At 56.1% G+C, this 14442-nt stretch overlaps 3 protein-coding genes across 4 annotated transcripts in view; 2 read left to right on the plus strand and 1 right to left on the minus strand.

Moving 5' to 3' along the window:
• Positions 1–3934, plus strand: part of TMEM269 (transmembrane protein 269) — an 8284-nt gene extending 4350 nt beyond the window's left edge. Inside the window, exons 4-8 of the mRNA XM_083375902.1 lie at positions 261–408; positions 791–888; positions 1997–2140; positions 2533–2733; positions 3722–3934. Coding sequence (XP_083232028.1) covers positions 261–408; positions 791–888; positions 1997–2140; positions 2533–2733; positions 3722–3831 — 701 coding nt within the window. The 3' untranslated portion in view covers positions 3832–3934. The remainder of the gene's footprint in view (positions 1–260; positions 409–790; positions 889–1996; positions 2141–2532; positions 2734–3721) is intronic.
• Positions 1–8692, minus strand: part of SVBP (small vasohibin binding protein) — a 10022-nt gene extending 1330 nt beyond the window's left edge. Inside the window, exons 1-2 of one of the 2 annotated variants that reach the window (XR_014494026.1) lie at positions 8417–8692; positions 6275–6441 (exon numbers count right to left, since the gene is read on the minus strand). Coding sequence is in view for 1 of the 2 variants with exons in the window: in XM_083375904.1 (XP_083232030.1) it covers positions 6355–6441; positions 8417–8596 (267 nt within the window). In the remaining variant the exon portion in view is untranslated. Of the gene's footprint in view, positions 1–6106; positions 6442–8416 lie in introns of those variants that run through there. The other variant, XM_083375904.1, reaches the window with a different exon arrangement.
• Positions 8693–8865: 173 nt separating this feature from the next.
• On the plus strand, positions 8866–13910 carry ERMAP (erythroblast membrane associated protein (Scianna blood group)). The gene is made up of 5 exons (XM_083375897.1): positions 8866–9400; positions 10790–10885; positions 10975–11231; positions 11329–11444; positions 12433–13910. The coding sequence occupies exons 1-5, from the start codon at positions 8954–8956 to the stop codon at positions 12981–12983; spliced, it is 1467 nt and encodes a 488-aa protein (XP_083232023.1). The 5' UTR covers positions 8866–8953; the 3' UTR covers positions 12984–13910.
• Positions 13911–14442: the final 532 nt, after the last annotated feature.

Here is a 14442-nt window from a genome sequence, read left to right on the forward strand (position 1 = left end):
GGCTGAGGACACGGCTGGCTGCCTGCGCAGCCTTGCGGCAGGCGCGGGTGTTAACGCACATGGACAGAATGAACGAACCGTGTGTGTGCAGGGGGGGGCAGAAAGCGGCACTTGGGAAAATGCTGGGCTCGCCTCCGTGTTTCCGCCAATGCGCACGGGCTTCCCACACGCAGGCTGAACACAGCTGGTCTCGCCACCCCCGAATGTCTCCAAGAAGGGAGCGTGCTCAGAGGCTTCTCACCCTTTCTGATGTCTTCCAGGGATCTTCCAAAACACCAAGAAGCTTTTCTTGAGCGAGCGGGCAGGCCGCGTGCAAACCGTTGAGTTCCTGCGCAAGAATGCGGCCAACTCAATCTCCATGGCCAACCTCCTCATGGGCCTCTCCTCCGTCCTCTGCAGCCTCAACGGGTAGGTGGACGGTTGGCCCGGAGCTCTGCCGTGGCTCTCTCCGTTCAAGGACGGATCGACCCTGGACGGGTTGGAAAGATCCCAGCCAGGGCCTCGGCACCACTCTTGTGCCACTGTGGGGCAGGGTGACCACCTGGCTGTGTATTTTCACACAGCAGCTTCTCCAGCCTCTGTGCTGGCTAAGCCAAGCTGCAGTCCTGTCCTTCTCCCTCCGTAGGCAAGGTCGGGATCTAGTTGGGTTCAAGACAGAGAGAATTCCTACTGCCCAGGCCTTTCTGGATCCAGAGATCGAGTGGGGTGGCAGCATCACCTGTGGGTGGGAGACGGGGAGAGCATCCACGGAGACCAGGGCGGGAAGCAATCTTGCCTTTTTCTCCTCCAGGCAGTACCACTACGCCTGCTGGCTAGTCCTGACTGGATTCGTGTTGGACCTTGCCGACGGAGCTGTGGCGAGGCAACTCAACGCCTGCTCTGCCTTGGGTGAGTCCCCACCCCCAATTCCCCTTGCGGGCCTTCCCCTTCAACTCACTTTAGTTGGGATCACCAAGATCTGCCCAACCTCCAGACGTTGTAGGATGTGGAAACAGCCAAGCCGCGCAGTTGTTGTTGTTAGTTGCGATGTCGTGTCCGACTCATCGCGACCCCATGGACAACCTTCCTCCAGGCCTTCCTGTCCTCTACCATCCTCTGGAGTCCATTTAAGCTCATGACTACCGCTTTGGTGACTCCATCCAGCCACCTCATTCTCTGTCGTCCCCTTCTTCTCTTGCCCTCCACCTTTCCCAGCATGAGGCTCTTCTCCAGTGAGTCCTACTCATTAGGTGGCCAAAGTATTTGAGTTTTAGCTTCAGGATCTGGCCTTCTAAAGAGCGGTCAGGGTTGATCTCCTCTAGGACCGACCGGTTTGATCGCCTTGCAGTCCAAGGGACTCGCAGGAGTCTTCTCCAGCACCAGAGTTCAAAGGCCTCAATTTTTGGTGCTCGGCCTTTCTTATGGCCCAACTTTCACAGCCATACATTGCAACTGGTAACAGCCAAGCTGCGCAGGAGGTGGTCCTTAAAGGTGGTCCTTCTGCTGAGGGGAAAACCAGGCGCCGAGGGGGAATCCAAGAAAGAGGACATCACAGAGCCACAGGAGGACAGGCAGAGGCCTCGGTCATTCCAAGAAGTCCGTGGCTGCTATCTAGGCAGCCACGGGCCACTTCTTTCAAACCAAAGAAGGCCTGGAGCTGGGTCCCATTTCACTGTCTCGAGTGCCTTGGATGTCATTTGCGATGCGTGCCGTTGTGCCCACAGTAAAAAAATGACAATATCTTATCATCATTGGCCCATCTGGAGGATGCCAGATTGGGAAGGACGCCTTAATTCCCACCCCCCCTTTAAGTCCTCTTTTCTGGAAGTCTCCACCGCAAGTAAGCTGGGTAGTGTTTGCAGAGAGGTCGTCCCAAGAAGAGGGAGCGCTGAGGTTATTATTTTGTTTTGTGTCATCCAACGAATATAAAACCGAGACCTCTGTCCTCGGCTAGTGACCCTGGGCAGACCCTGGCTTTGACCGAGACTAGCTGCGTTGCTTTTTGCCTCGCCTGCAGGGGCTAAACTGGACGACTTTGCTGACTTCACATCTTTCGGCCTGGCCACGGGGCTCCTGCTGCAGGCCCATGGCTTCCTCGACGGCCTGCTGGTGATCGTCTACGTGCTGGCGGTGTTCACGCGGCTCTGCTTCTTCTCCAGTGGTGAGCCTGCCGTTGCGCCTGGATGGGGGCGGGCAGAGGGTGGGGGGTGGCTTTTAAAAAGTTGTCTTCCCCTCCCTTTGATGCCACAAGTAGTCACTGCCGGCTCTTTCTCGGTTTAAGAGGAAAGGGGGTTTTTTGACAGGAAAAGTGGCGTCTTGATTCCGTGCTTTGCAAAAAAAAAAAAGATTCTGGGTGCTGCCGTTCCATAAAGGAGCTGGTGCGCTTTTCAACGTACTTCCAAGCTGATGTTTTAACCCATCCAACAGCGCAAATGGATCGTTGCGATGGCGCAACATAGCCCGTCTTTTTTGTGCGCCCGGCTAGGCGACGCAGGGCTACGTCTGCACCTCGGCGAATTGGTGCCTATCTTCTCTCTTCTCTTCCATCTGCAGGGACGCCCTTTGTGTACCGGGGGTTGCCATGCCCCTATGGGTCCTCCATGGTAGCAGCCACCTACTTCCTGACCGGTGGTAACCTGGTGGCCATGCGCATGGTGGCCATAGTGATGATCCTCCTCATGGTGGACCAGGGTTTCTACCCCCACGACAAGGTGCTGGAGTCCCAGGCTTGGAAAAAGGCCATCTTCGCAGGAGGTATGTCCAGAGTCTTTCCTGGCCTGCCCAATCTGGAAATCAAACGGGAAGGAGTTCCCTTGTCGCGAGACTAGGCTCGTCTCTCTTTGTGTAAAAAAAAAAAAAGGCTTATTTGCAGTCACTTTGGAGATTCAGACATAGTTTGAACCCATCTAATCACCTCTAAAAGTTTGAGCTGGTCTTTGAAAGCTCAGAAGCTCTTTTGCTAAGAGCCTAAGGGTCCCCAGCCCCTAGTCCATGGACTGGCATGCCAGCAACCGGTCCGCACAAACAAGCAGAGCCCCGTTAGTGGGATGCAGGCAGCACACCAAACCATGCACTCTCCGGTCCGTAGAAAAACTGGTCCCTGGTGCCCCAAAGGTTGGGGACCTCTGGTCTAGAGGGGCGTTTGATTGCTCCGAAATCTGGGCATTGCAGTCTCATTAGAGTGGAAGAGCTGGCTAAAATAAAAACAAAAGCAGAGACTCTATGGGCGTGAGAAGCTAAAACGGCTCGGTTTGGGGAAAAATAAAAATGCAAAGTGCCCTTCGTGCTTAAATGTGCAAACAAACCTGGATTCAGGGGACAGCGAGGTCTCTACTGATGTTGCCTCACGTCCTTCTGAATCTCAAAACTCTGCAATTCGCAGTACTAGTTGATCCCTTTCCTTGCAAGACTTTGTGGTAAACAGAAGTGAACAAAGTGCTCCCGTTTCCGCTGGGGGAAAAAACCTGAATGGGTGGGGATTGCAACAAAGGTGTGCTGATACTCCAGAGTGCAGGGCTAACGGGACTTCGGACCCCATAAATCCACTAATCTTCAGTGGGAATCCACCTGTGATCTGGAGGCACAAGACTGTTGTGTCTGACGGCCTAAAACCGAAAGCCGACGGGTCTTCAAAATATCACGGGTCTTTCAAAACATCACGGGGTGGTGCCAAGGAAGGGATACAGAATCCCATCTGGCTCGCATCGTTTCTTTTTCATTCTTCCACCCTTGGCCATTGCAGGTATCTTGGCGCTCCTGTTTCACACCTCCTTCATGGCCTCTCTCTACTTCCTCATTTGGTCCGTGTCGTACGTTTTCTTCCCCAACACTTTGTGGAGTTGCAAAGTCTAACCTCTTCGGTGGACGTTTTGAGTGGACGATGCCAGCACTCGCACCCTGCCCGAGGCAAGGCTTCGGCGACTGGGAAGATGGACGGAGCCAGTGGTTTTTTGTTTTTTTTTTAAAAAATCCACATTTTGCCTCAAGTTTTTCCATCATCCTGAGGCGAGAAAACGTCTGGGAGGTTTAGCCATCGTTTCTGGCAGCGTTCCCCTCGCTGGGCTGCCTGTTGCCTGAAGAACGAAGTCAACAGCTGGCTGACAGGCTGAGCCTTTGGCCAGTGTAGATATGTATGGATTTTTACAGATATATATATATATATATATAAAGTGCAATATAGTTTTAAGAGGCAAAATTCTTGCTTAAGATTTTTATTTAAAGCCAATAATTTACTCACTGATAGCTTTCAGGGACAAGGGGAAAACTTGAATTCAGAGCTCTTCTCTTGCCACTTTCCACTCTTGTGACGCTGGTCCTTCCTTCTTTAACCTGATTTTTGCAACAAATGAGCTAGCTGGGTTTGCCACCTTGGCACTGAGGCAGAAGGAACTCCCATTGCTTTCGGAGCCAAATTTGGCCCTTAAAGAGAAAGAGGGAAGTTATCCCTCACGTGACTGCCCTCTTGTTATCCAGGCCCTCATTAGTAGCAGGAGAGCAAAGTCCGGCTCTTAATGGCTGAGATGATATTAAACTACCTTTCACCCACAACTGATAGTCAAAACTCTCTTTGCTCGTTGAAAGACTCCACTGCTTTTGAAGGAAGTTGCGCTTATGCACGCATGGGTGAGTAGCCTTTCCACAGACTAGGACATCTGAAAAACCTCAATCTGCCATCCAGAATCTCTAAGCCAACCTCCATCGACATGGGGAGGAACTGCTGCTGGAGACAAGTTTGGGAATGATTCCCTCCAGCTGGGCCTCCCAATCAAGTCCGGATCTTGTGTAAAGAAAGATTTCCGGAAGCAGGTTGCCGAGCAAACAGGCCAGTCATTCTCCATCATCCAAGTCAGGGTTGTCCCAAAGGTGCAACTGGACTTTTTCTTTGAAGGCGTTTTGCTTCTCGTCCCAAGAAGCTCCTTCAGCTCTGGACCAAACTCCTTCAGAGGAATCCCACCCCACTCACTGATATGTGAGTGGGCGCGTATGTGGACGATCCTTGGATCAAGACCAAAACACAGGAACTGGAAGTGTTCACCCAAACATATATGAACTCCGTGGAGAGATACATCAAATTCACGCCAAAACAGAGTTGAGGCAGCTTCTTGGATGAGAGGCGAAATGTCTTCAAAGAAAAACAGTAAAGTCCAGTTGCCTCCTGGCCAGTGCGTGGCGTCCTTCCTGCCACGCATCCCTCTGCTACCAGTCGGGAGCTAAAGGGAGGTGTAAACTGCCAATATCTGTGTTGACCAGCTTTGCCAAAGGAATCCTTTGTACACCTTACTGGCAGGTCTGCGATCTAGAATTCCAACGTGACTTCAACTCTCGCCAGAATCGTGGCAGAAATTTGAGATTTGTGTTGCGAAAAGAGGAGGGCCAAATGCCTGTGCCAGGCAGCGCTTTTAATATTTTTTTTTATATTTATCAGGGTAGTGAAGTACATTTGGAAAACGGTCTCCCCCCCCCCGAGAGCTCTTTAAATAAATAAAAAAAAACTCCAGAGGAAAAGAAAGCGGGAAGATGACGTTGGGTCATTGGAAAACTCTACTTCTCGTGTTTGGGGGAAAATATTAAACTGGGGAAAACCACGAAGAGATTTCCTTGTGTTTTTGGTTTTGTACGGTGCGTGCGCTTGGGAACTGTGACAAGCTTGGGAACTGTGACAAGCAAAGGTAGGCAGGAGGGAGGAGGCTGTCATTTGTGTGTCTTTACTGCCACACAAATTTCACATTGTCAGCTAAGCAGACAGAAAGGGGGGAAAGGAGGGGAGGGGGAACAGAGAAAGTCTGCTGTAGTGATGACAGTAGATGGGAGAGGAAGTTCCCCCCCCACTTCTTATAAACCTTGAGCAAAGAGGGAGGGAACGTCATCAGGTTTCAGATATACAAAAGAACATTTCTGTGCAGCAAGAAATCATTTGAACAACTTTGCGTCACACCAAACAATCAGAGCCTCAGGGCTCTTCTCCATTTATTTACCCATCAGTGACTTACAAGCAATGCCTCCACGTGAAGAGGGCGGCATATCTCGAATCTCTGTTTTGGGTGAGGGAAAAGGAAGGGAAACTTTTTTTTCCTGGCTTTTGGAAGTATCGCAACGGTCCTAACCATATCTGCACTGCACTTTGGTCTCACAGACAGATATTTATTTGCACACATATAAAACACATTTATTTAATAAATAGGATTAAAAAAAACAACAGTTCAAACAATGCAAGGACTTGGACTTTTGGTGGACCTGGAAGCGGCTGAGTGGCACGGCCGTAGCCCAGAGGAAAAAGGGTCTGGGGACTTCTCACCGTGGTTTAACAGACCACTGACCGTGGTCCAGTGTCCAGACCTTGACTGAAGTCTTGTGTGGGGAGCGAAGATCCGGCTGTCACTCAGTGGAAGCCCTCATCTGCTTGCAGAAGGCATCAAACTGTTGCTGTTCCAGCTCCGTCATCACCCGGTTGAGGGCATAGATCTGCAGGCCAAAGCAGAGGTTAAGCCATTGTCCCCAAACTCTTCAACTCATGAAATTGTTCGTCCACCCGGAAACATTACAGGAAAATAATCTGATAAATACTATTTTAATAGTACAATACTACTACTATTACTACTACTAATAACGCAAACAACGTCTGCCTATCTTAGGTCCTTGGGAAAGGCTTGCCCAAAACCAAACATTTCCTGTACTGCACAATGAACGATAATAACTTGGATGGTCCCACTGACCCTTGGGTGGTTTGTTTGTTTGTTTTGTCAATATTGACATTTTTAGATTAGACCCAAAACATCCCAGCCCTCAGGGGCAGACAAATGGAAAGCTACCAACAAGGATTTCCTCCCATAAAACAGAGGCTTGCCTTGCCAACCCTTTTAGGGCCTTAGAGCAGGGGTAGGCAACCTTGGTTGTTTTATGACTGGTGGACTTCAACTCCCAGAATTCCTGAGCCAGCCATGCTGAGGGAAAAGGGAGGGGTTTCCAAGCTGAGCCACGCTGGCTCGGGAATTCTGGGAGTTGAAGTCCACGAGTCCAAGGGGCCATAGTTCCCCCATGTTGGCTTGGGAATTCTGGGAGTTGAAGTCCACGAGTCATAAAAGAGGCAAGGTTGCCTACCCCTGGCCTAGAGAAAAAAAAGTCTTCCACTTCCCCTTGCCCTACCCGAAATTATTTACTTGATCTTCAGGTAAAGGTAAAGGTTCCCCCGCACATGCGTGCTAGTCGTTTCCGACTCTAGGGGCCGGTGCTCATCTCCGTTTCAAAGCCGAAGAGCCGGCGCTTGTCCGAGGACGTCTCCATGGTCATGTGGCTGGCATGACTAGACGCCAAAGGCGCACGGAACGCTGTTACCTTCCCACCGGAGCGGTCCCTGTTTTTCTACTTGCATTTTGACGTGCTTTCGAACTGCTAGGTTGGCAGGAGCTGGGACGCGTAACAGGCGCTCACTCTGCTACGCGGCACTCGGGATTCGACCCGCCAAACTGCCGACCTTCTGATCGACAAGCTCAGCGTCCTAACCCACTGAGCCACCACGTCCCTACTTGATCCTTTACCCCACCTTTATTACCTAATACAGGCAGTCCTCGACTTACAACCATTCCTTCAGTGACCTTTCAAGGTTACACCGGCCCTGAAAAAAAGGGACTTATGACCGTTTTTGAGACTCTACGACCGTTGCAGCATCCCGAGGGTCACGTGATCCAAATTCAGACGTTTTGACAACTGGCTCACATTTATGACCGGTGTCAGCGTGCGTGTCCGTGTGAGACATGATCCATTTATGCGACCTTCTGACAAAGAGGTCCTGGGGGAGCCGGATTCACTTAACCACCATGCGGCTCACTTAATGACCCTGTTGCAGCATCCCGAGGGTTGCAGCATCCAGACGTTTGACAACTGGCTCACGTTTATGACCGGTGTCAGCGCGTGTGTGTCCGTGTGTGTGTGTGTGTGTGTGTGAGTGACATGATCCAGTTTTGCGACCTTCTGACAATCTGGTCCTGGGGGAGCCGGATTCACTTAACCACCATGCAGCGATTCACTTAATGACCGCAGTGATTCGCTTAACAAATGTGGCAAGGAAGGTGGTCAAACGGGGGGGGGGGGAGAGAGACCGAAATCCATTGAACGAACGCCTCGCTTAGCAACGGAAATCTCGGGCTCAAGCACGGTCGTAAGTCGAGGACCGCCTGCACTGACACTGAGGATCAAACCCCCCCCTTGAAGAGAAAAGCGGGGGAGGGGGGCTTGACAAGTAGCAGCCCAAGGCTTTCCCCCCCCCCCAAAAAAAATCTCTCCTCAGGAGCCCCCTAAATCAGACGCCACAGTGGCGGGGAGTTCCCCAGGGCTTCATTCCCTGCGGGGGAAGCTCAGCGAGGCCGGGGAAGGGGCGTTTGGTAGGCCGCAGCCTTGTTTTAAGCGGGCCTCGGGGCTCCCCTCAGAGACCGCCGCCCACCTCGGCGCGCTGCCGCTGCTTCAGCTCCTGCTGGGCCGAGCGCTGCTTGGCCTTCTCCAGGCGGGCGTTGCCACCACCGCCGCCGCCGCCGGAGCCCGGGCCCTCCTTGCTTTTGGCGGGCGGCGGCAGAGGCGGCGGCGGCGGCGGCAGCTTCTCGCGGCGGCCCCCGCCGGGCTCCATTCCCCCCTCAACCTCACCAAAATGGCGGCCCAGAGCAGCGCCTCACCGCGCAGGCGTCCCTCCTCCCGCCGCGTCACAAAGCCACCATCGACGGCGGCGCGGCCCAGAGCGGCGCGGCCCTGACGCGCAAGAGTCAGGCGCCGCTTCCGGAAGTCTACCGAGAAGCGGCCGGAAGGGGTGGGTGGGAAAGAGAGGATGGGTTCCGATTCGTCTCTTTTCTGGGCGGGGCCTGCCCGCCCGCCTCTACTGCGCAGGCGCCCTCAGCCCCCGGCCGCCCGAGTGCCCGCAGGAGAGGAAAGCCACGCGCGGCGGGCGGAGGAAAGAGGAAAAAAAGAAGAAGAAGAAGAAAGAGCCGCCATGGCGGTGCCGGCGCCGGGCTGCAGCTTGAAGGACGAGCTGCTGTGCCCGATCTGCCTGGGCCTCTACCAGGAGCCGGTCAGCTTCGGCTGCGAGCATTACTTCTGCCGCCGCTGCATCTCCGAGCACTGGAGCCGGCAGGAAGCGCAAGCGGCGCCCGCCCGGGATTGCCCCGAGTGCCGCCGGGCTTTCTCGGCTCCCGCCTTGGCTCCCAGCCTCAAGCTGGCCAACATCGTCGAGCGTTTCGCCTCCTGCCCTCCCGAAGCTGGGCTGGGCGTCGGCAGGGGAGCCGGCCGGGCCGGGGCTTCGCCTTGCGGGAAAGCCCACGCCAAAGTCCGCCTCTTCTGCCTGACCGACCGCGCCGTCGTCTGCTTCTTCTGCGACCGGCCCGCCTTGCACGAGCAGCACCAGGTCACCGGCCTGGACGAGGCCTTCGAGGAGATGCAGGTGGGGGAGGGGCTGACAGAGCCCCGGACACGCCCCCCCGGGGAAGCCCCTCCCCCTTGCAAGGCCATGGAGGTGGGGGGGGGCTCCCGGCCTCCCCGGGATGGGGGTCGGGGGGGCAGCAGGGGGTGTGCTGGGTGGGGGGCACTTGGGAGCCTGCCTTGCCCCCCCGTGCCAGGCCCTGGGGGGCTCCCTGACTCCCCAGGATGGGGGCCAGGCTGGCATGGGGGCAGCTGGGAGTCTGTTATGTCTTTGGGGTGGGGGCCAGGCTGGACAAGGGGCACTCCTGCTTCTCTGGGGAGGGGGCAGCCGGAGCCCTGCTTTGCCCCCCGTGCCAGGCCCTGGGGGGGCCAGGCTGGCATGGGGGCAGCTGGGAGTCTCCTCTGGCCCAGGGTTGGGGCCAGGCTGGCCAAGGGGCACTCCTGCTTCTATGGGGAGGGGGCACTTGGGAACCTGCCTTGCCCCCCCATGCCAGGCCCTGGGGGGCTCCCTGACTCCCCAGGATGGGGACCAGGCTGGCATGGGGGTAGCTGGGAGTCTCCTCTGGCCCAGGGTGGGTGCCAGGCTGGCCAAGGGGGCACTCCTGCTTCTCTGGGGAGGGGGCACTTTGGGGCCCTGCTTTGCCCCCCATGCCAGGCCCTGGGGGGGGGCTCTCTGACTCCCCAGGATGGGGACCAGGCTGGCATGGGGGTAGCTGGGAGTGTCCTCTGGCCGAGGGTGGGGGCCAGGCTGGCCAAGGGGCACTCCTGCTTCTCTGGGGAGGGGGCAGCCGGAGCCCTGCTTTGCCCCATGTGCCAGGCCCTGGGGGGCTCCCTGACTCCCCAGGATGGGAGCCAGGCTGGCATGGGGGCAGCTGGGGTCTGTTATGTCTTTGGAGTGGGGGCCAGGCTGGCCAAGGGGCACTCCTGCTTCCCTGGGGAGGGGGCAACCATAGGGACTCCCTGACTGCCCAGCATGGGGGCCAGGCTGGCATGGGGACAGGTGGGGTCTGCTGTGTCTCCAGGCTGAGTGCCAGGCTGGCCAAGGGGGCACTCCTGCTTCTCTGGGGAGGGGGCAGCCGGAGCCCTGCTTTGCCCCCCATGCCAGGCCCTGGGGGGCTCCCTGACTCCCCAGGATGGGTGCCAGGGGTCAGCTGGGCTCTATTATGTCTTTGGGGTGGGTGCCAGGCTGGCCAAGGGGGACTCCTCCTTCCCTGGGGGTGGGGGAGAGAAGAAACATCTGGGGCCCTGCTCTGCCCCTGTTGTGGAGCAGCCAGGAGGTGGGGCTCTGTGCTTCTCCATGGTGGGTGCCCGCTCGGGCTCCCGCTCTCCACCCCACCCTGCCTGGGACAAGCTGGGGGCTGCCCAGACGCCGCCGAGAGCCCCTCGCCCCAATGCCAATCTCTCGTTCCAGAGGGAACTGAAGGAGCAGCTGCAGACCCTCCAGGACAGCGAGCGTGGCCACACGGAGGCCCTGGCTCTGCTGAAGCACCAGCTGGCTGAGACCAAGGTAAGGGCCAGGCGGGGGGCTCTTTCCCGACCGTCCCCATCCCCTGGGGGTGGGCCGGGACTCACCCGCTGCCTGCCTGTGTCTTCCAGTCCTCGGCCAAGAGCCTGCGGGCCACCATCGGCGAGGCCTTTGAGCGGTTGCACAGGCTGCTCCGCGAACGCCAGAAGGCCATGCTGGAGGAGCTGGAGGCCGACACGGCCCGGACGCTGACCGACATCGAGCAGAAGATCCAACGCTACAGCCAGCAGCTGCGCAAAGTGCAAGAGGGCAGCCAGATCATTCAGGAACGGCTGGCGGAAACCGACAAGCACTGCTTCCTGGCGGGCATCGCCTCGCTCTCGGAGAGGTGGGTGGAGCTGGGGGGTGGGGCGGGGCCAGGGGGCGGGGCCAGGGGCGCCGCAGTGGCTAACCTCAGTCTCCTTTCCCACCCCCACCACCCCAAGGCTGAAGGGGAAGATCCACGAAACTAACCTCACCTACGAAGACTTTCCCACCTCGAAGTACATGGGGCCTCTGCAGTACACCATCTGGAAATCCCTCTTCCAGGACATCCAGCCAGGTGAGTCAGCTCAGGTAGATGGCAGTAGACATACATACCGCTTCGCGGTGCTTTGCAGCCCTCTCTGAGCGGTTTTGCAAAGTCAGCATATTTGCCTCCCAACAATCTGGCTCCTCATTTTACCCACCTCGGAAGGCTGACTTGACCTTGAGCCGGTCAGGATCGAACTCCCGGCAGTGGGCAGAGTCAGCCTGCAATGCTGCCTTCTAACCACTGCGCCACCACAGCTTCCTTCCTTCCTGTTCCTTATTTCCCTTCCTTCTCATTGTCCCTTCCTTCCTTCCTTCCTTCCTTCCTTCCTTCCTTCCTTCCTTCCTTCCTTCCTTCCTTCCTTCCTTCCTTCTAAAGCTTATATACCACTTCACAGTGCTTTGCAGCCCCCTCTAAGCGGTTTACAGAGTTGGCATATTTGCCCCCCAATAATCTGGGTCCTCATTTTACTGACCTCGGAAGGATGGAAGGATCGAACTGCTGGCTGTGGGCAGAGTTTGCCTGCAGTACTGCACGCTAACCGCTGCGCCACGGCTCTTATCGCAACATCCGATCAGCTACAGCAATAGCAGTAGCGCTTAGACTTAGATACCGCTTCACAGTGCTTTTGCAACCCTCTCTGAGCGGGTTTAAAGAGTCAGCCTCTTGCCCCACCATCAATCTGGGTCCTCATTTTACCGACCTCGGAAGGATGGAAGGCTGAGTCGACCTTCAGCCGGTTTAGGATCGAACTGCCAAACTGCTGGCAGTTCAGCAGAAGCAGCCTGCAGTCCTGCACTCTGGCCAGTGTGCCACCATCGGTGGTGTAGGGATGGTAGGGAAACCCACCCCGGCCTTCAAACCTCCAGATGGCAATTTAACCCCACGCTTATCCTTTTTGGCGTTGCCTTCTCTGTGGTGACCCCCCTATCCAGAGCACTGAGCTACCATCCTCCCCTGGAGATCCTCTTCCCCGTCCAGGCGACCTCACTCCGGCTTCTCTCTTCCCTCCCCCTAGTGCCTGCCATGCTGACCCTGGACCCGGCCACCGCTCACCAGCGCCTGATCCTCTCCGACGACTGCACCCTTGTCTCCTACGGGAATTTGCACCCGCAGCCGCTGCAGGACTCGCCCAAGCGCTTCGACGTGGAGGTGTCGGTGCTGGGCTCGGAGGCCTTCAGCAGCGGCGTCCACTACTGGGAGGTGGTGGTCTCGGAGAAGACCCAGTGGATGATCGGGCTGGCCCACGAGGCCGTCACCCGCAAGGGCAACATCCAGATCCAGCCCAGCCGCGGCTTCTACTGCATCGTCATGCACGACGGGAACCAGTACAGCGCCTGCACCGAGCCTTGGACCCGGCTGAACGTCAAGAGCAAGCTGGAGAAGGTGGGGGTCTTCCTGGACTACGCCAAGGGGTTGCTCATTTTCTACAACGCCGACGATATGTCGTGGCTTTACACCTTCCGGGAGAAGTTTCCCGGGAAACTCTGCTCTTATTTCAGCCCCGGACAGAGCCACGCCAACGGGAAGAACGTGCAGCCACTCCGGATCAACACCATCCGGATCTGAGGACTCTCGGTGCGGAACAGAGAAAGTAGCCCGATGGCTGGCAAAACGTGAGCTTTTTCTGGGAGAATTTTTTCCCCAGCTGCCAGGACTGAACAAACAAGGAAACCGGGGCCGCTTAAGGATTCTCCTAGGGCAGAGCGTGGAAAGCCGCTCTTGTGAACCATGGGCCTTGGACTCCTTCCCGGGGGATGGAAGGCGCAGTGAGGAAGGGTATAATGGGGAGTTTGGGGGGGGGGCGCTTTTAAGGTGGAGGGCTGTCTTGTGTTCCCATTGTCGGCCTTGTTCAGGCAACCCCTTTTTTTTTTTTGCATGCTTTTCCCCCAAAGTTCCCCTGTCCTGTCATTTTTGCAAAAGTGGGAGGGGGAAAGGGGGAGAGACAGGGAGAGGGAGGGAGGGAAGGGAGTGCCACGCTGTGGATCTTATTAGCTGCTTTTAATTCCTGCTTCTTAACTGGGCAGGAAGCGTCGGGAACAAGCGGACCAGCCAGAAAATAAACAGGGCTTAACGGGTCTTAACTCTCAGTGGGGAGGCTTGTCTTGTAACCTCTGGGATGTGTTTGTTGTAAAGGGGGGCAAAAATAGAATTATTGGCTGTTTACAGTGTTGAAACGGGAGGGTTGCCAAGCCTCCGCATTCAAAGGCTGAGGGACGAGGTTGGCTTTAGCAAGCTTAACCCGACTGCTGAATTAATTAATTAATTAATCCCTGTTCTGGGTCTCCTGAAGTTGAGAAGCCTCCCAAAGCCAGCAGGGTCTACGTTGACCTGCTGAAAGCCCACCGGGCGGTTAAAGCAAAGCTATCCCATTTCGGAATACGAGTCGTTGGGATGGAAGGCTTGGTGCTAAATCTCGAACTGTTACGGGTGACGACTCCGAGCTGGCCACAAGAGGGCAGCGTCGGCTTAAGTCACGCCATTAAACCACCTGCGGGGGAGGGGGGGCTGCGGGGGGGGGGAGGTGTAAAGGGGGGGTGTCTGGAGGAGGGGGAAGGGGAGGAAAATGTCATTTGATGAGTTTGGACAGGGGGATGGCCAGAGAATTCAGCTGGAGCTCCCCTGCCAGAGGTGAGCTCTTCCATTGAGTCTGTAATTAAATGTTTGGCCAGTAGGTGGAGCTTTCTTGCAACGCTTTTATGTTTTGTGAATTTGGGGGTGGGGGGGAGGCTGATGGGGGGATCGACTGGAAGGCTGGGCCAGAACCGAGTGATTTGAGGCTCCGTCTCCCTTTGGCTCTGTCTGCGCTTGGCACCCCAAAATCCAGAGAATTGGGTGCCCGCAAGGCTGGCTGAGATACATGCTGGTTTGTCGGAGATTGATTCTAGCTGGGTTTTATCCAGCAACGCCTCTTTTGTTCCAAGGCCTGCAGTGTCGGCTGCGTTCGCATGTAAAGGTAAAGGTTCCCCCGCACACGCGTGCTAGTCGTTTCCAACTCTAGGGGCCGGTGCTCATCTCCGTTTCCAAG

Source organism: Vipera ursinii (assembly GCF_947247035.1).
Source record: "Vipera ursinii genome assembly, chromosome: 17".
In the NCBI taxonomy this organism is placed as follows: domain Eukaryota; kingdom Metazoa; phylum Chordata; class Lepidosauria; order Squamata; family Viperidae; genus Vipera; species Vipera ursinii.